General features: G+C 50.8%; 1 protein-coding gene across 4 annotated transcripts in view; it reads right to left on the bottom strand.

The window, feature by feature from the left end:
• The window catches only part of LOC139541666 (tyrosine-protein kinase RYK-like), a 133725-nt gene that overhangs the window by 35302 nt on the left and 84219 nt on the right, over positions 1–14204 (bottom strand). For all 4 annotated transcript variants that reach the window (XM_071346581.1, XM_071346583.1, XM_071346582.1 and 1 more), the window contains 2 exons: positions 6044–6130; positions 2924–2993 (listed from right to left, as the gene is read on the bottom strand). In XM_071346581.1, coding sequence (XP_071202682.1) covers positions 2924–2993; positions 6044–6130 — 157 coding nt within the window. The remainder of the gene's footprint in view (positions 1–2923; positions 2994–6043; positions 6131–14204) is intronic.

The raw sequence follows: 14204 nt of genomic DNA, 5'->3' as shown, positions 1-14204 counted from the left end.
TGCCCCACTGTCTACCTAGCTGCTGCTGCTGCTCAGTGCCCCACTGTCTACCTAGCTGCTGCTGCTGCTCAGTGCCCCACTGTCTACCTAGCTGCTGCTGCTGCTCAGTGCCCCACTGTCTACCTAGCTGCTGCTGCTCAGTGCCCCACTGTCTACCTAGCTGCTGCTGCTCAGTGCCCCACTGTCTACCTACCTAGCTGCTGCTGCTCAGTGCCCCACTGTCTACCTACCTAGCTGCTGCTGCTCAGTGCCCCACTGTCTACCTACCTAGCTGCTGCTGCTCAGTGCCCCACTGTCTACCTAGCTGCTGCTGCTCAGTGCCCCACTGTCTACCTAGCTGCTGCTGCTGCTCAGTGCCCCACTGTCTACCTAGCTGCTGCTGCTCAGTGCCCCACTGTCTACCTAGCTGCTGCTGCTCAGTGCCCCACTGTCTACCTAGCTGCTGCTGCTCAGTGCCCCACTGTCTACCTACCTAGCTGCTGCTGCTCAGTGCCCCACTGTCTACCTAGCTGCTGCTGCTCAGTGCCCCACTGTCTACCTAGCTGCTCAGTCTGTCTTATATCTTAAAGATTAAAAAAATAAAACAGGATTATTATTATTTACATGTATTTAACCCTTTTTTTTTGGCACCAAAACAGTCTCCATATATACTGCACTTCCATTACTTTTCTGAACTGGTATCGGGGGGATCTTGAGATGAGTCTTGTGAGGCCTGTGGGAGTCCTACAGCAAAACAGCATTCCACAGAGTGGTTTTAGTGTGTAGCCCAAACTGTTCGGACGCTGGTAGACCGGCGGTACCAAGACACTTGTGAGGGTCATCGTATTCCTGAGAGTCTCACCCGTCCATTGAGGGGAGTCATCATAGTTTAATTTCAGCTGTTCAGAGACATCTGGTCGTGTGGTTCGAGAGGATCAAAACAGCACTGTATCATGGGTAAATTGTGACTGACTGATCTACAAATATTAAAATGAGTAGTTATTTACGATGCAAGGTGATTTTGTTAGATCAGTCGTCTGTAATGGCGAACAAGCCCATAGGCTCCACCATCTTGGTTCAGAAGCGTGTGTGTAAAGAGAACCATCATGTAAAATACCATGTGATCCGAATCAGTAGTTTGGAGAAGGAAAAAAAAGGTCAAAGAGGTCAAATGTATTTATCCAGTTGTGTCTCATTGGGATAAAAATCTATTTTGCAAGAGATACCAGGAATATATCTAGCAATATAGATACTTTTAAAATCGGTCCTTTGGTTCGAAGGTAAAAATGTGTCTTCTACCTTTCCCGACACAGACAGACCGACACAAAGCCTAATAATACGTGGACTATTAAATGGGTATTACTACTTACCACCCAGGGGGAAATACTACTCAACCTGTGTCTCAGCAGGGTAAAACCAACTCCACTGAGTGGGTATATATTCTGTTGGAAGATTGGTGAGGTGTTAAAACCAGTAAAGCCCATTGCGTGACAATGTGTCACACAGGAGGTAATTCTGGGAAAATTAGTTTTAGTGTTGGCCGGCAGGACGGTGGAGGCTGCCAGACAGAGGAAGGATGCATCTCGGAGAGCAGATGAAAGGAGGAGAGACGTCTCTCGCTGTGACCGCCTGACCTCAGGAAGGGGAAGGGGAAGGTGTGGGCCCGCGACGAACTAACACGACATTCACAGAATCACCCACACACAGACACACACACATCCAGCACCACCATCCCCCAGCAGCACCACCAACCTCACCCCCCCCCCCTCCCCCAGCCTCACCCCCCCCCACCCAAGCACCAACCTCACCCCCCCCCCCTCAGCACCAACCTCACCCCCCCCTCCCAAGCACCAACCTCACCCCCCCCCCCACCCAGCACCAACCCCCCCTCCCCCCACCCAGCACCAACCTCACCCCCCCCCCTCCCCCCCACCCAGCACCAACCTCACCCCCCCACCCAGCACCAACCTCACCCAACCCTCCACACCCAGCACCAACCTCACCCCCCCTCCCCCCCCCCCCAGCACCAACCTCACCCCCCCCCCCCAACCCTCCATACCCAGCACCAACCCCCCCCCCCCCCTCAGCACCAACCTCACCCCCCCCTCACCCAGCACCAACCTCACCCCCCCAACCCAGCACCAACCTCACCCCCCCCCCCCCACCACCACCCAGCACCAACCTCACACAATTGCTTTTATTTCTGGTGATATTCTAATTTCTGGATAAGGCTTTAAAATACAGAATCAAATATTGCTACGTCACATGATTGCACACAACACAGCGTAGCTGTCTATACAGTTTAAGGGTTTTCACAGAATGAGGAACAACCATAAGACAACAGTTAGTCATCTTTAGTGTGGGAAACCATCGCTAAACAAGGTGCTGAGACCCTTTCGACAAGTTTACAAAGTAGTGCCGAGTTCAGGGGAGTTTATGTTATTATGCCAGTAATATATATCATGGTATATCGTCACGGCTGGAACGCTGTTTGAGGACCACTTATGGAAACAAGGTCTTTAAATAATATATTTTAGGGGGAATTTGGTTGTAAAATTTATAAATAAATTCAATTCAATTGTTCCAACTGACATCCAGGATCCAAAGCAACCGTTTCAAACAGATGGTGTCTTGGTGTGGGGAAATCTAGTGGGAGCCTTGTGCAAGGTGACTCAACAGGTTTCAACGCAAGTTTCCAGTCGAGGGAAATTTGGTTGTTACGACCATAGAATTAGAACGATGACAGTCATTGGCGGAGCAGACAGCTCAGCGCGAGTTGCATACGTGTCTCGCCACGCCATGTGGAAATAAACAAGGATGCCAGAGGCTAGCCCTTTGACTTACTGACTAACCCACAGAATAAAAAAATAAAAAAGAGATCTGCCTGATCTCAGCTTTCAGCTAGTTGTGATGTTCCCCGTGATGATTTGTTTGACTGGATTACCTGTGATGAAGTCCTCGTAGTTTACCGCTTTCTGTCAGCATCATGGTCACCTGCACCTCAGAGGCATGGTCTACAGAACGAGAGAAGAGAAAGATACTCAAGTTTAGTCTAGAAATCTTAGGGATCTACTGCAGTCTTGAAGGAGACACAACTTAAGTTTTGGAAAGGCAACCCATAAAACACCACTCCAGACTGCTTTCGCTGTATGCTAACCCTTCATGGCCAAGCTGAGCCATGAACATTCCTCCTGACTAACGGGGGGGGGGGGGGGGGGGGGGGGTCTAAAAAGGTCATCTAACAGTCTAACAGCCCTCTTGACCTCACACCATTCCATTTTCTGAGAACAGCCAAAGTCATGGCTTCCTGTGAGAGTTATATCTTCTCTGGTTGGAAACGCACAGACGCTAGATTGACTCTTGCCAAGCCAAGTCACACAGAGGCCCAGAACTGGCTTCTATAACTATTTAAAACCTTTCAAAAATATTGGCCGTTTTTTTCCCTTCTCTAGTATGCCTGGAGTGTCAGATGGGTGGGGTTTGCACTTACGTGACTATTCTATTGATTCTATTTGGTCAAACTCAATCAAACCCAGATAAAGTACTTGAGGTGATTTCTTAAACTAATTGAACCCAGGTCTACAGAGGGCCCGTGTTTAATCTGGGAGAGAGAGAGAGGCCTTCTGGGAAGCAGGCTTGTTTCCTGCTCTCTGGGCCTGCTGGGAGGAAGAGGAGGAGGAAGTGGAATGATGAACAAAGCAGGACCCTGGTATGGTTGGCATGGTGGTGGGCACATTGTTCATGGTCTGGTACTCACCCCACCCTGGATAAACATGGAAGTGGCTAGAGGAGAGCTAGAGGGCAAAGGTCAGCTGGAAGGGAGACATGAACCTGAGAACGTCTGTGGGAAGGAGAGCCATACGCTGTGGGGGGATGGTAAACTAAGGGTACCCTTCCACCTGACGAGATATAAGGTCATGTGGTCAGAGGTTGCCTAAGTCCATCTAACCCAAACCCATAACCTTAGTTTATCATTACGGTCTAATCTGTTGGCTAACAGTCCTACTCACAAGCTGTTTTCATATGCACAGGAAAGTCCATATCCGTTTATTCAAACGGGGTGGGAAATTCACCACAGCCACGCAGATATCAGCAATACACAGTATAAACATTAATGGACTCACTGATAGGGTCTTATTGACGCTTTAGGACGTCAATAACATTGTTTTGAAAGGTTCTTGAAAAAGGTTTAAAATCCAAATCTCGTGTCGTGTACCAGTCATTTTCTGACCATGGTACAATTGACACCAGCTTTAACTTTCGGGTCACCCCTTTTAACAGTGGCATTTCTGAACTGAGGGCTACTCAGGAGTCTGCATGGCTTTAGTATAGAGATAAAATAGACACAGCAACTTGGTAGAAACAGATGGGGGTGGCACTGAGTTTACTCAGGGACCTCATGCCCTCCTGACACCTGACTAAATACTGTTTGCCAAGCGCTTTAATTTCTAAACACACGGTAAGTTACCCGATGAAAAGGGAGATGGGGGAACATATTTAAAACAAACTTTACAGCATAATGTTTAAATTTACGGTTGGAAAACATTATTTATGGTTGGAAAACATTGCTTGTTAACCTATAGTGTAGTAGCTGAAGCAGTGACGCGGGAACGAATGGGTTGCAGACAGTGAACATGGGAATGAATGGGTTGCAGACAGTGAACATGGGAACGAATGGGTTGCAGACAGAGAACATGGGAACGAATGGGTTGCAAACAGAGAACATGGGAACGAATGGGTTGCAGACAGAGAACATGGGAACGAATGGGTTGCAGACAGAGAACATGGGAACGAATGGGTTGCAGACAGAGAACATGGGAACGAATGGGTTGCAGACAGAGAACATGGGAACGAATGGGTTGCAGACAGTGAACATGGGAACGAATGGGTTGCAGACAGAGAACATGGGAATGAATGGGTTACAGACAGTGAACATGGGAACGAATGGGTTGCAGACAGAGAACATGGGAACGAATGGGTTACAGACAGTGAACATGGGAACGAATGGGTTGCAGACAGAGAACATGGGAACGAATGGGTTGCAGACAGAGAACATGGGAACGAATGGGTTACAGACAGTGAACATGGGAACGAATGGGTTACAGACAGTGAACATGGGAACGAATGGGTTGCAGACAGTGATGAGGGAACGAATGGGTTACAGACAGAGAACATGGGAACGAATGGGTTGCAGACAGAGAACATGGGAACGAATGGGTTGCAGACAGAGAACATGGGAACGAATGGGTTGCAGACAGAGAACATGGGAACGAATGGGTTGCAGACAGTGAACATGGGAATGAATGGGTTGCAGACAGAGAACATGGGAACGAATGGGTTGCAGACAGAGAACATGGGAACGAATGGGTTACAGACAGAGAACATGGGAACGAATGGGTTGCAGACAGAGAACATGGGAACGAATGGGTTGCAGACAGAGAACATGGGAATGAATGGGTTGCAGACAGTGAACATGGGAACGAATGGGTTGCAGACAGAGAACATGGGAACGAATGGGTTGCAGACAGAGAACATGGGAACGAATGGGTTACAGACAGAGAACATGGGAACGAATGGGTTACAGACAGTGAACATGGGAATGAATGGGTTACAGACAGAGAACATGGGAACGAATGGGTTGCAGACAGAGAAAATGGGAACGAATGGGTTACAGACAGAGAACATGGGCACGAATGGGTTACAGACAGAGAACATGGGAACGAATGGGTTACAGACAGTGAACATGGGAACGAATGGGTTGCAGACAGAGAACATGGGAACGAATGGGTTGCAGACAGAGAACATGGGAACGAATGGGTTGCAGACAGAGAACATGGGAACGAATGGGTTGCAGACAGAGAACATGGGAACGAATGGGTTGCAGACAGTGAACATGGGAATGAATGGGTTACAGACAGAGAACATGGGAACGAATGGGTTGCAGACAGAGAACATGGGAACGAATGGGTTGCAGACAGTGAACATGGGAATGAATGGGTTACAGACAGAGAACATGGGAATGAATGGGTTGCAGACAGTGATGAGGGAATGGATGACTGCGTACCTTTCACTGTCTTCACAAAGCAATATTTCTCCTTGGCCGGGTCCTTTTCGTCCAACAGAACACCGTGGAAGATGCGGCCAAATGTTCCTGTGAAAGAAGAGCACATATTTGATTAGGCTGGCGGGCCTAGGCTGGCGGGCCGAGGCAGGCGGGCGGGCAGAGGCAGGCGGGCGGGCAGAGGCAGGCGGGCGGGCAGAGGCAGGCGGGCAGAGACACTACCGGTGTCTCCCAGGGCTCGGAACGAGGACCTCTCCTGTTCTCCACTACCGGTGTCTCCCAGGGCTCGGAACGAGGACCTCTCCTGTTCTCATTACAGCTATACACCAGGGCTCTGAACTAGGTATTCTTTAATGTCTCACTACTGGTGTCCCCCCAGGGCTTGGTAATAGGACCTCTCCTGTTCTCACTACTGGTGTCCCCCCAGGGCTTGGTAATAGGACCTCTCCTGTTCTCACTACTGGTGTCGCCCCAGGGCTTGGTAATAGGTCGTCACGTGTCACTTACTTTGGTCATATCCTCACAGGCTCGCTTACCATTGCTATGCTGATGACAGTCAACCTTCTGACAGAATCAGGGGACTATGACAGAGCTATTCTGACAAACAGCTACAGCACATGGTAAAGATAGAAGGGCGCTGAAACGCATATGTTCTCCTAATATAAGCATTGATAGCTTCAGGGACAGAGAAACCGAGCAGAGGGCAGGTAAAAATACATTTAAGTGCATAAACCATCAAGGTAAAGTGAAGAATCCAGGCCCGGAGGCCAACTTGGCCCTGTGTCTCACCAGGAGCAGCGATGAGAGGAAACAACAGGGTTTAACTGTCTCTCTCTCTCCCCGGCTCTGTCGGGCGAGTCTGGACCTGCAGGCTAGCTGAAACCCATACGGAGTAGAGATCCCCCCCCCCCAACACGTGGCTCCTTTTCTCTGCCTCCCTCACAAACATCCTGACCTCTTCCTATAGGGCCGGTGTTCCGGTAAGCACTGACTGAGGTAATACTCTGCTGAAAATATGAATGTACGAGTTCCAACATCACTTTGGCAAAAACAACTTAATCCAGTCCTCGTTGCACAAGGAAGGCACACTGATAACGTGAGGTCTCTTGGAGAGGGAATTGGATATCAGCAAAAAACGATCCTAAAACTAAGGACTACAGCACCGATCATTAGGTCTACATGGAGTCTATGAGCACAGTCAGGGGGACTGTTTATCAATGATAGCAACACTGTTTATGCAGTGTGCCTGAGGGTTTTCAATGTAGTCTGCGACTGTCTGACAAAAACAATGAATAATAATAAACTATAAGTAAAACAAACCATATTCACAGGAATATGGCAGAGAAGTGAGCGATGTTATCCATCATACAAGAAATAAGCACTAGTTGTTATAAACAGATAACACACAGCCTTGGGCTAATGGGAACCAGGGAGGATCAGATCAGTTTATGCTGAGGAGTAGTGTGATTTCCGCAGGCCGTTGTGTCAACATCTTCTCAGCTAAGGGCCAGACCAGAGGAGAGCTGGAGCTACACTGGGGCAAGACCATGGCCAGAGCTACACTGGAGCAAGGCCAGGCCCAGACCAGAGCTACACTGGAGCAAGGCCAGGGCCAGACCAGAGGTGAGCTGGAGCAAGGCCAGACCAGAGCTACACTGGAGCAAAGCCAGGCCAGACCAGAGCTACACTGGAGCAAGGCCAGGCCAGAGGTGAGCTGGAGCAAGACCAGGGCCAGACCAGAGCTACACTGGAGCAAGGCCAGACCAGAGCTACACTGGAGCAAGGCCAGGGCCAGGCCAGGGCCAGACCAGAGCTACACTGGAGCAAGGCCAGGGCCAGACCAGAGCTACACTGGAGCAAGGCCAGGCCCAGACCAGAGCTACACTGGAGCAAGGCCAGGCCCAGACCAGAGGTGAGCTGGAGCAAGGCCAGGGCCACCAGAGCTACACTAGAGCAAGGCCAGGGCCAGACCAGAGCTACACTGGAGCAAGGCCAGGGCCAGACCAGAGGTGAGCTGGAGCAAGGCCAGGGCCAGACCAGAGGTGAGCTGGAGCAAGGCCAGGGCCAGACCAGAGCTACACTGGAGCAAGGCCAGGCCCAGACCAGAGCTACACTGGAGCAAGGCCAGACCAGAGGTGAGCTGGAGCAAGGCAAGGGCCAGACCAGAGGTGAGCTGGAGCAAGGCCAGGGCCAGACCAGAGCTACACTGGAGCAAGGCCAGGGCCAGACCAGAGCTACACTAGAGCAAGGCCAGGGCCAGACCAGAGGTGAGCTGGAGCAAGGCCAGGCCAGACCAGAGCTACACTGGAGCAAGGCCAGGGCCAGACCAGAGCTACACTGGAGCAAGGCCAGGGCCAGACCAGGGCCAGACCAGAGCTACACTGGAGCAAGGCCAGACCAGAGCTACACTAGAGCAAGGCCAGGGCCAGACCAGAGCTACACTGGAGCAAGGCCAGGTCCAGACCAGAGCTACACTAGAGCAAGGCCAGGGCCAGACCAGAGGTGAGCTGGAGCAAGGCCAGGGCCAGACCAGAGGTGAGCTGGAGCAAGGCCAGGGCCAGACCAGAGGTGAGCTGGAGCAAGGCCAGGGCCAGACCAGAGGTGAGCTGGAGCAAGGCCAGGGCCAGACCAGAGCTACACTGGAGCAAGGCCAGACCAGAGGTGAGCTGGAGCAAGGCCAGGGCCAGACCAGAGCTACACTGGAGCAAGGCCAGGGCCAGACCAGAGGTGAGCTGGAACAAGGCCAGGGCCAGACCAGAGGTGAGCTGGAGCAAGGCCAGGGCCAGACCAGAGCTACACTGGAGCAAGGCCATACCAGAGGTGAGCTGGAGCAAGGCCAGGGCCAGACCAGAGCTACACTGGAGCAAGGCCAGGGCCAGACCAGAGGTGAGCTGGAGCAAGGCCAGGGCCAGACCAGAGGTGAGCTGGAGCAAGGCCAGGGCCAGACCAGAGGTGAGCTGGAGCAAGGCCAGGGCCAGACCTTGGGACTGGAATATGATACACAGTTCTCTCTGTGGTGATGATGAACGCTGTAGGAGAACCACCAAGAGCGGTGTTTAAGAGGCCACATCATGTTAGTGAAAACGGACCTCCCACCCGCACAAGACACTTTCTCAGTGATAATCCCGATGTGAATTACGTATGCAGGCATTGCACCTAAGACACCTTTACAAACAAATGGCTGTGTAAAGTTCCTAAACGAGGAAATAGACAAAAAAAAAATGGTATAAAATGCCCCTCCCCCCCATTTCCCCTATATTGTATACAAAATGATTGACACATTTGTCTCATCAGTTTTTGTTATCTATTCCTATTGGCTTGCTTGACATGGATAAAAAAAACTAAATGTATTTATGGTTTTCCATATGTCTACTGTGTAAAATAATATTCAGAGAGTTGTGGACATTCCTTTTTTCTTGTAAACGTTCTTCTGTCCTGCAACCTGATAAGTTGGATGTGCAAATTTTTTTTCTCCATTGCAGTTATTAATTACCAGCTTTTCTGCTCTAAACGATGTAGAATATTGACCTGTTGGAAACTACATCTCCTTGCTACATCACACAGTTCAGGCTGGGTCTGATTTCTCTCTACATAAACTGAGCATCAAGCTCACAGAAAAAAAAATTACGAAATGGAATTCAAATAATTTAAACCGACTTTGGTCAATTACACTGATCAAAATATTTAAAAAAATGGAACATGTAAGAATTTAAAAGATTTTACTAAGTTACAGTTCATATACGAAACTCAGTCTCTTCAAATAACTTCATTAGGCCCTTATCTATGGATTTCACATGACTGGGAATACAGATGTGCATCCGTTGGTCACAGATAAATTGTACCTAAAAAAAAAAAGGTAGATGTGTGGATCAGAACCTGTCAGTATCTGACCACCATTTGTCTCGTGCAGAGCGACACATCTTCACATAGAGTTGATCAGGTTGTTGATTGTGGCCTGTGGAATTTTGTCCCACTCCTCTTCAATGGCTGTACGAAGTTGCTGGGAACTGGAACAAGCTGTTGTACACGTTGATTCAGAGCATCTCAAACATGATCAATGGGTGACATGTCTTGTGAGTATGCAGGGTTATTTTCAGCTTCCAGGAATTGTGTACAGATCCTTGCGACATGAGGCCGTGCATTATCATGCTGAAACATGAGGTGAAGGTTTAAAGGGCTTGTGCACATCAGCTACCGAGAGCGTTATCACAGTCATCCAGAACAGCTAATGCTCGCGTGAATGCTTCAGTGTTGCTTGCCTCGAAGCGAGCATAAAAAAGGCATTTAGCTCGTCTGGTAGTCTCACGTCACTAGGCAGCTCGCGTTTGGGTTTCCCTTTGTGGTACCGTAATAGTTTTCAAGCCCTGCCACATCTGACGAACGTCTTAGTCCTGTATTGACGAATTTGTCTGTTTGATGGTTCGTCTGAGGGCATAGTGGGATTTCTAATAGGTATCCGGATTAGTGTCCCGCTCCTTGAAAGCAGAAGCTCTAGCCTTTAGCTCGATGTGGATGATGCCTGTAATCCATGGCTTCTGGTTGGGAAATGTACGTACGGTCACTGTGGGGACGATGTCGTCAATGTACTTATTGATGAAGCCGATGACTGAGGTGGTATACTCCTCAATGCCACTGGATGAATCCCGGAACATATTACAGTCTGTGCTAGCAAAACAGTGCTGTAGCGTAGCATCCGCGTCATCTGACCTACACACTGACGAACGACCGCGTCGTCTCACAACTACACACTGACGAACGACCGCGTCGTCTCACACCTACACACTGACGAACGACCTCGTCGTCTCACAACTACACACTGACGAACGACCGCTTCGTCTCACAACTACACACTGACGAACGACCTCGTCGTCTCACAACTACACACTGACGAACGACCTCGTCGTCTCACACCTACACACTGTCGAACGACCGCGTCGTCTCACACCTACACACTGACGAACGACCTCGTCGTCTCACACCTACACACTGACGAACGACCGCGTCGTCTCACAACTACACACTGACGAACGACCTCGTCGTCTCACACCTACACACTGACGAACGACCTCGTCGTCTCACACCTACACACTGACGAACGACCTCGTCGTCTCACACCTACACACTGACGAACGACCTCGTCGTCTCACACCTACACACTGACGAACGACCGCGTCGTCTCACAACTACACACTGACGAACGACCGCGTCGTCTCACAACTACACACTGACGAACGACCTCGTCGTCTCACACCTACACACTGACGAACGACCTCGTCGTCTCACACCTACACACTGACGAACGACCTCGTCGTCTCACACCTACACACTGACGAACGACCGCGTCGTCTCACAACTACACACTGACGAACGACCGCGTCGTCTCACAACTACACACTGACGAACGACCGCGTCGTCTCACAACTACACACTGACGAACGACAGCGTCGTCTCACAACTACACACTGACGAACGACCTCGTCGTCTCACAACTACACACTGACGAACGACCTCGTCGTCTCACAACTACACACTGACGAACGACCTCGTCGTCTCACAACTACACACTGACGAACGACAGCGTCGTCTCACAACTACACACTGACAAACGACAGCGTCGTCTCACAACTACACACTGACGAACGACCTCGTCGTCTCACAACTACACACTGACGAACGACCTCGTCGTCTCACAACTACACACTGACGAACGACAGCGTCGTCTCACAACTACACACTGACGAACGACCTCGTCGTCTAACAACTACACACTGACGAACGACAGCGTCGTCTCACAACTACACACTGACGAACGACCGCTTCGTCTCACAACTACACACTGACGAACGACCTCGTCGTCTCACAACTACACACTGACGAACGACCTCGTCGTCTCACAACTACACACTGACGAACGACCTCGTCGTCTCACAACTACACACTGACGAACGACCTCGTCGTCTCACAACTACACACTGACGAACGACCTCGTCGTCTCACAACTACACACTGACGAACGACCGCGTCGTCTCACAACTACACACTGACGAACGACCGCGTCGTCTCAACTACACACTGACGAACGACCTCGTCGTCTCACAACTACACACTGACGAACGACCTCGTCGTCTCACACCTACACACTGACGAACGACCGCGTCGTCTCACACCTACACACTGACGAACGACCTCGTCGTCTCACACCTACACACTGACGAACGACCTCGTCGTCTCACAACTACACACTGACGAACGACCTCGTCGTCTCACAACTACACACTGACGAACGAACTCGTCGTCTCACAACTACACACTGACGAACGACAGCGTCGTCTCACAACTACACACTGACAAACGACAGCGTCGTCTCACAACTACACACTGACGAACGACCTCGTCGTCTCACAACTACACACTGACGAACGACCTCGTCGTCTCACAACTACACACTGACGAACGACAGCGTCGTCTCACAACTACACACTGACGAACGACCTCGTCGTCTAACAACTACACACTGACGAACGACAGCGTCGTCTCACAACTACACATTGACGAACGACCTCGTCGTCTCACAACTACACACTGACGAACGACCTCGTCGTCTCACAACTACACACTGACGAACGACAGCGTCGTCTCACACCTACACACTGACGAACGACCTCGTCGTCTCACACCTACACACTGACGAACGACCTCGTCGTCTCACACCTACACACTGACGAACGACCTCGTCGTCTCACAACTACACACTGACGAACGACCGCTTCGTCTCACAACTACACACTGACGAACGACCTCGTCGTCTCACAACTACACACTGACGAACGACCTCGTCGTCTCACAACTACACACTGACGAACGACCGCGTCGTCTCACAACTACACACTGACGAACGACCTCGTCGTCTCACAACTACACACTGACGAACGACCTCGTCGTCTCACACCTACACACTGACGAACGACCGCGTCGTCTCACACCTACACACTGACGAACGACCTCGTCGTCTCACAACTACACACTGACGAACGACCTCGTCGTCTCACAACTACACACTGACGAACGACCTCGTCGTCTCACACCTACACACTGACGAACGACCGCGTCGTCTCACACCTACACACTGACGAACGACCTCGTCGTCTCACAACTACACACTGACGAACGACCTCGTCGTCTCACAACTACACACTGACGAACGACAGCGTCGTCTCACAACTACACACTGACGAACGACCTCGTCGTCTAACAACTACACACTGACGAACAACAGCGTCGTCTCACAACTACACATTGACGAACGACCTCGTCGTCTCACAACTACACACTTACGAACGACCTCGTCGTCTCACAACTACACACTGACGAACGACAGCGTCGTCTCACACCTACACACTGACGAACGACCTCGTCGTCTCACACCTACACACTGACGAACGACCTCGTCGTCTCACAACTACACACTGACGAACGACCTCGTCGTCTCACACCTACACACTGACGAACGACCGCTTCGTCTCACAACTACACACTGACGAACGACCTCGTCGTCTCACACCTACACACTGACGAACGACCGCGTCGTCTCACAACTACACACTGACGAACGACCTCGTCGTCTCACAACTACACACTGACAAACGACCGCGTCGTCTCACACCTACACACTGACGAACGACCTCGTCGTCTCACACCTACACACTGACGAACGACCACGTCGTCTCACACCTACACACTGACGAACGACCTCGTCGTCTCACAACTACACACTGACGAACGACCTCGTCGTCTCACACCTACACACTGACGAACAACCTCGTCGTCTCACAACTACACACTGACGAACGACAGCGTCGTCTCACAACTACACACTGACGAACGACCTCGTCGTCTAACAACTACACACTGACGAACGACAGCGTCGTCTCACAACTACACATTGACGAACGACCTCGTCGTCTCACAACTACACACTGACGAACGACCGCTTCGTCTCACAACTACACACTGACGAACGACCTCGTCGTCTCACAACTACACACTGACGAACGACCTCGTCGTCTCACAACTACACACTGACGAACGACCTCGTCGTCTCACAACTACACACTGACGAACGACCTCGTCGTCTCACAACTACACACTGACGAACGACCTCGTC

This window comes from Salvelinus alpinus, chromosome 16 (assembly GCF_045679555.1).
Source record: "Salvelinus alpinus chromosome 16, SLU_Salpinus.1, whole genome shotgun sequence".
Lineage (NCBI taxonomy): Eukaryota > Metazoa > Chordata > Actinopteri > Salmoniformes > Salmonidae > Salvelinus > Salvelinus alpinus.
Note: the sequence above shows the minus strand (reverse complement) of the source record. Positions and strands in the feature narration are given on the sequence as shown.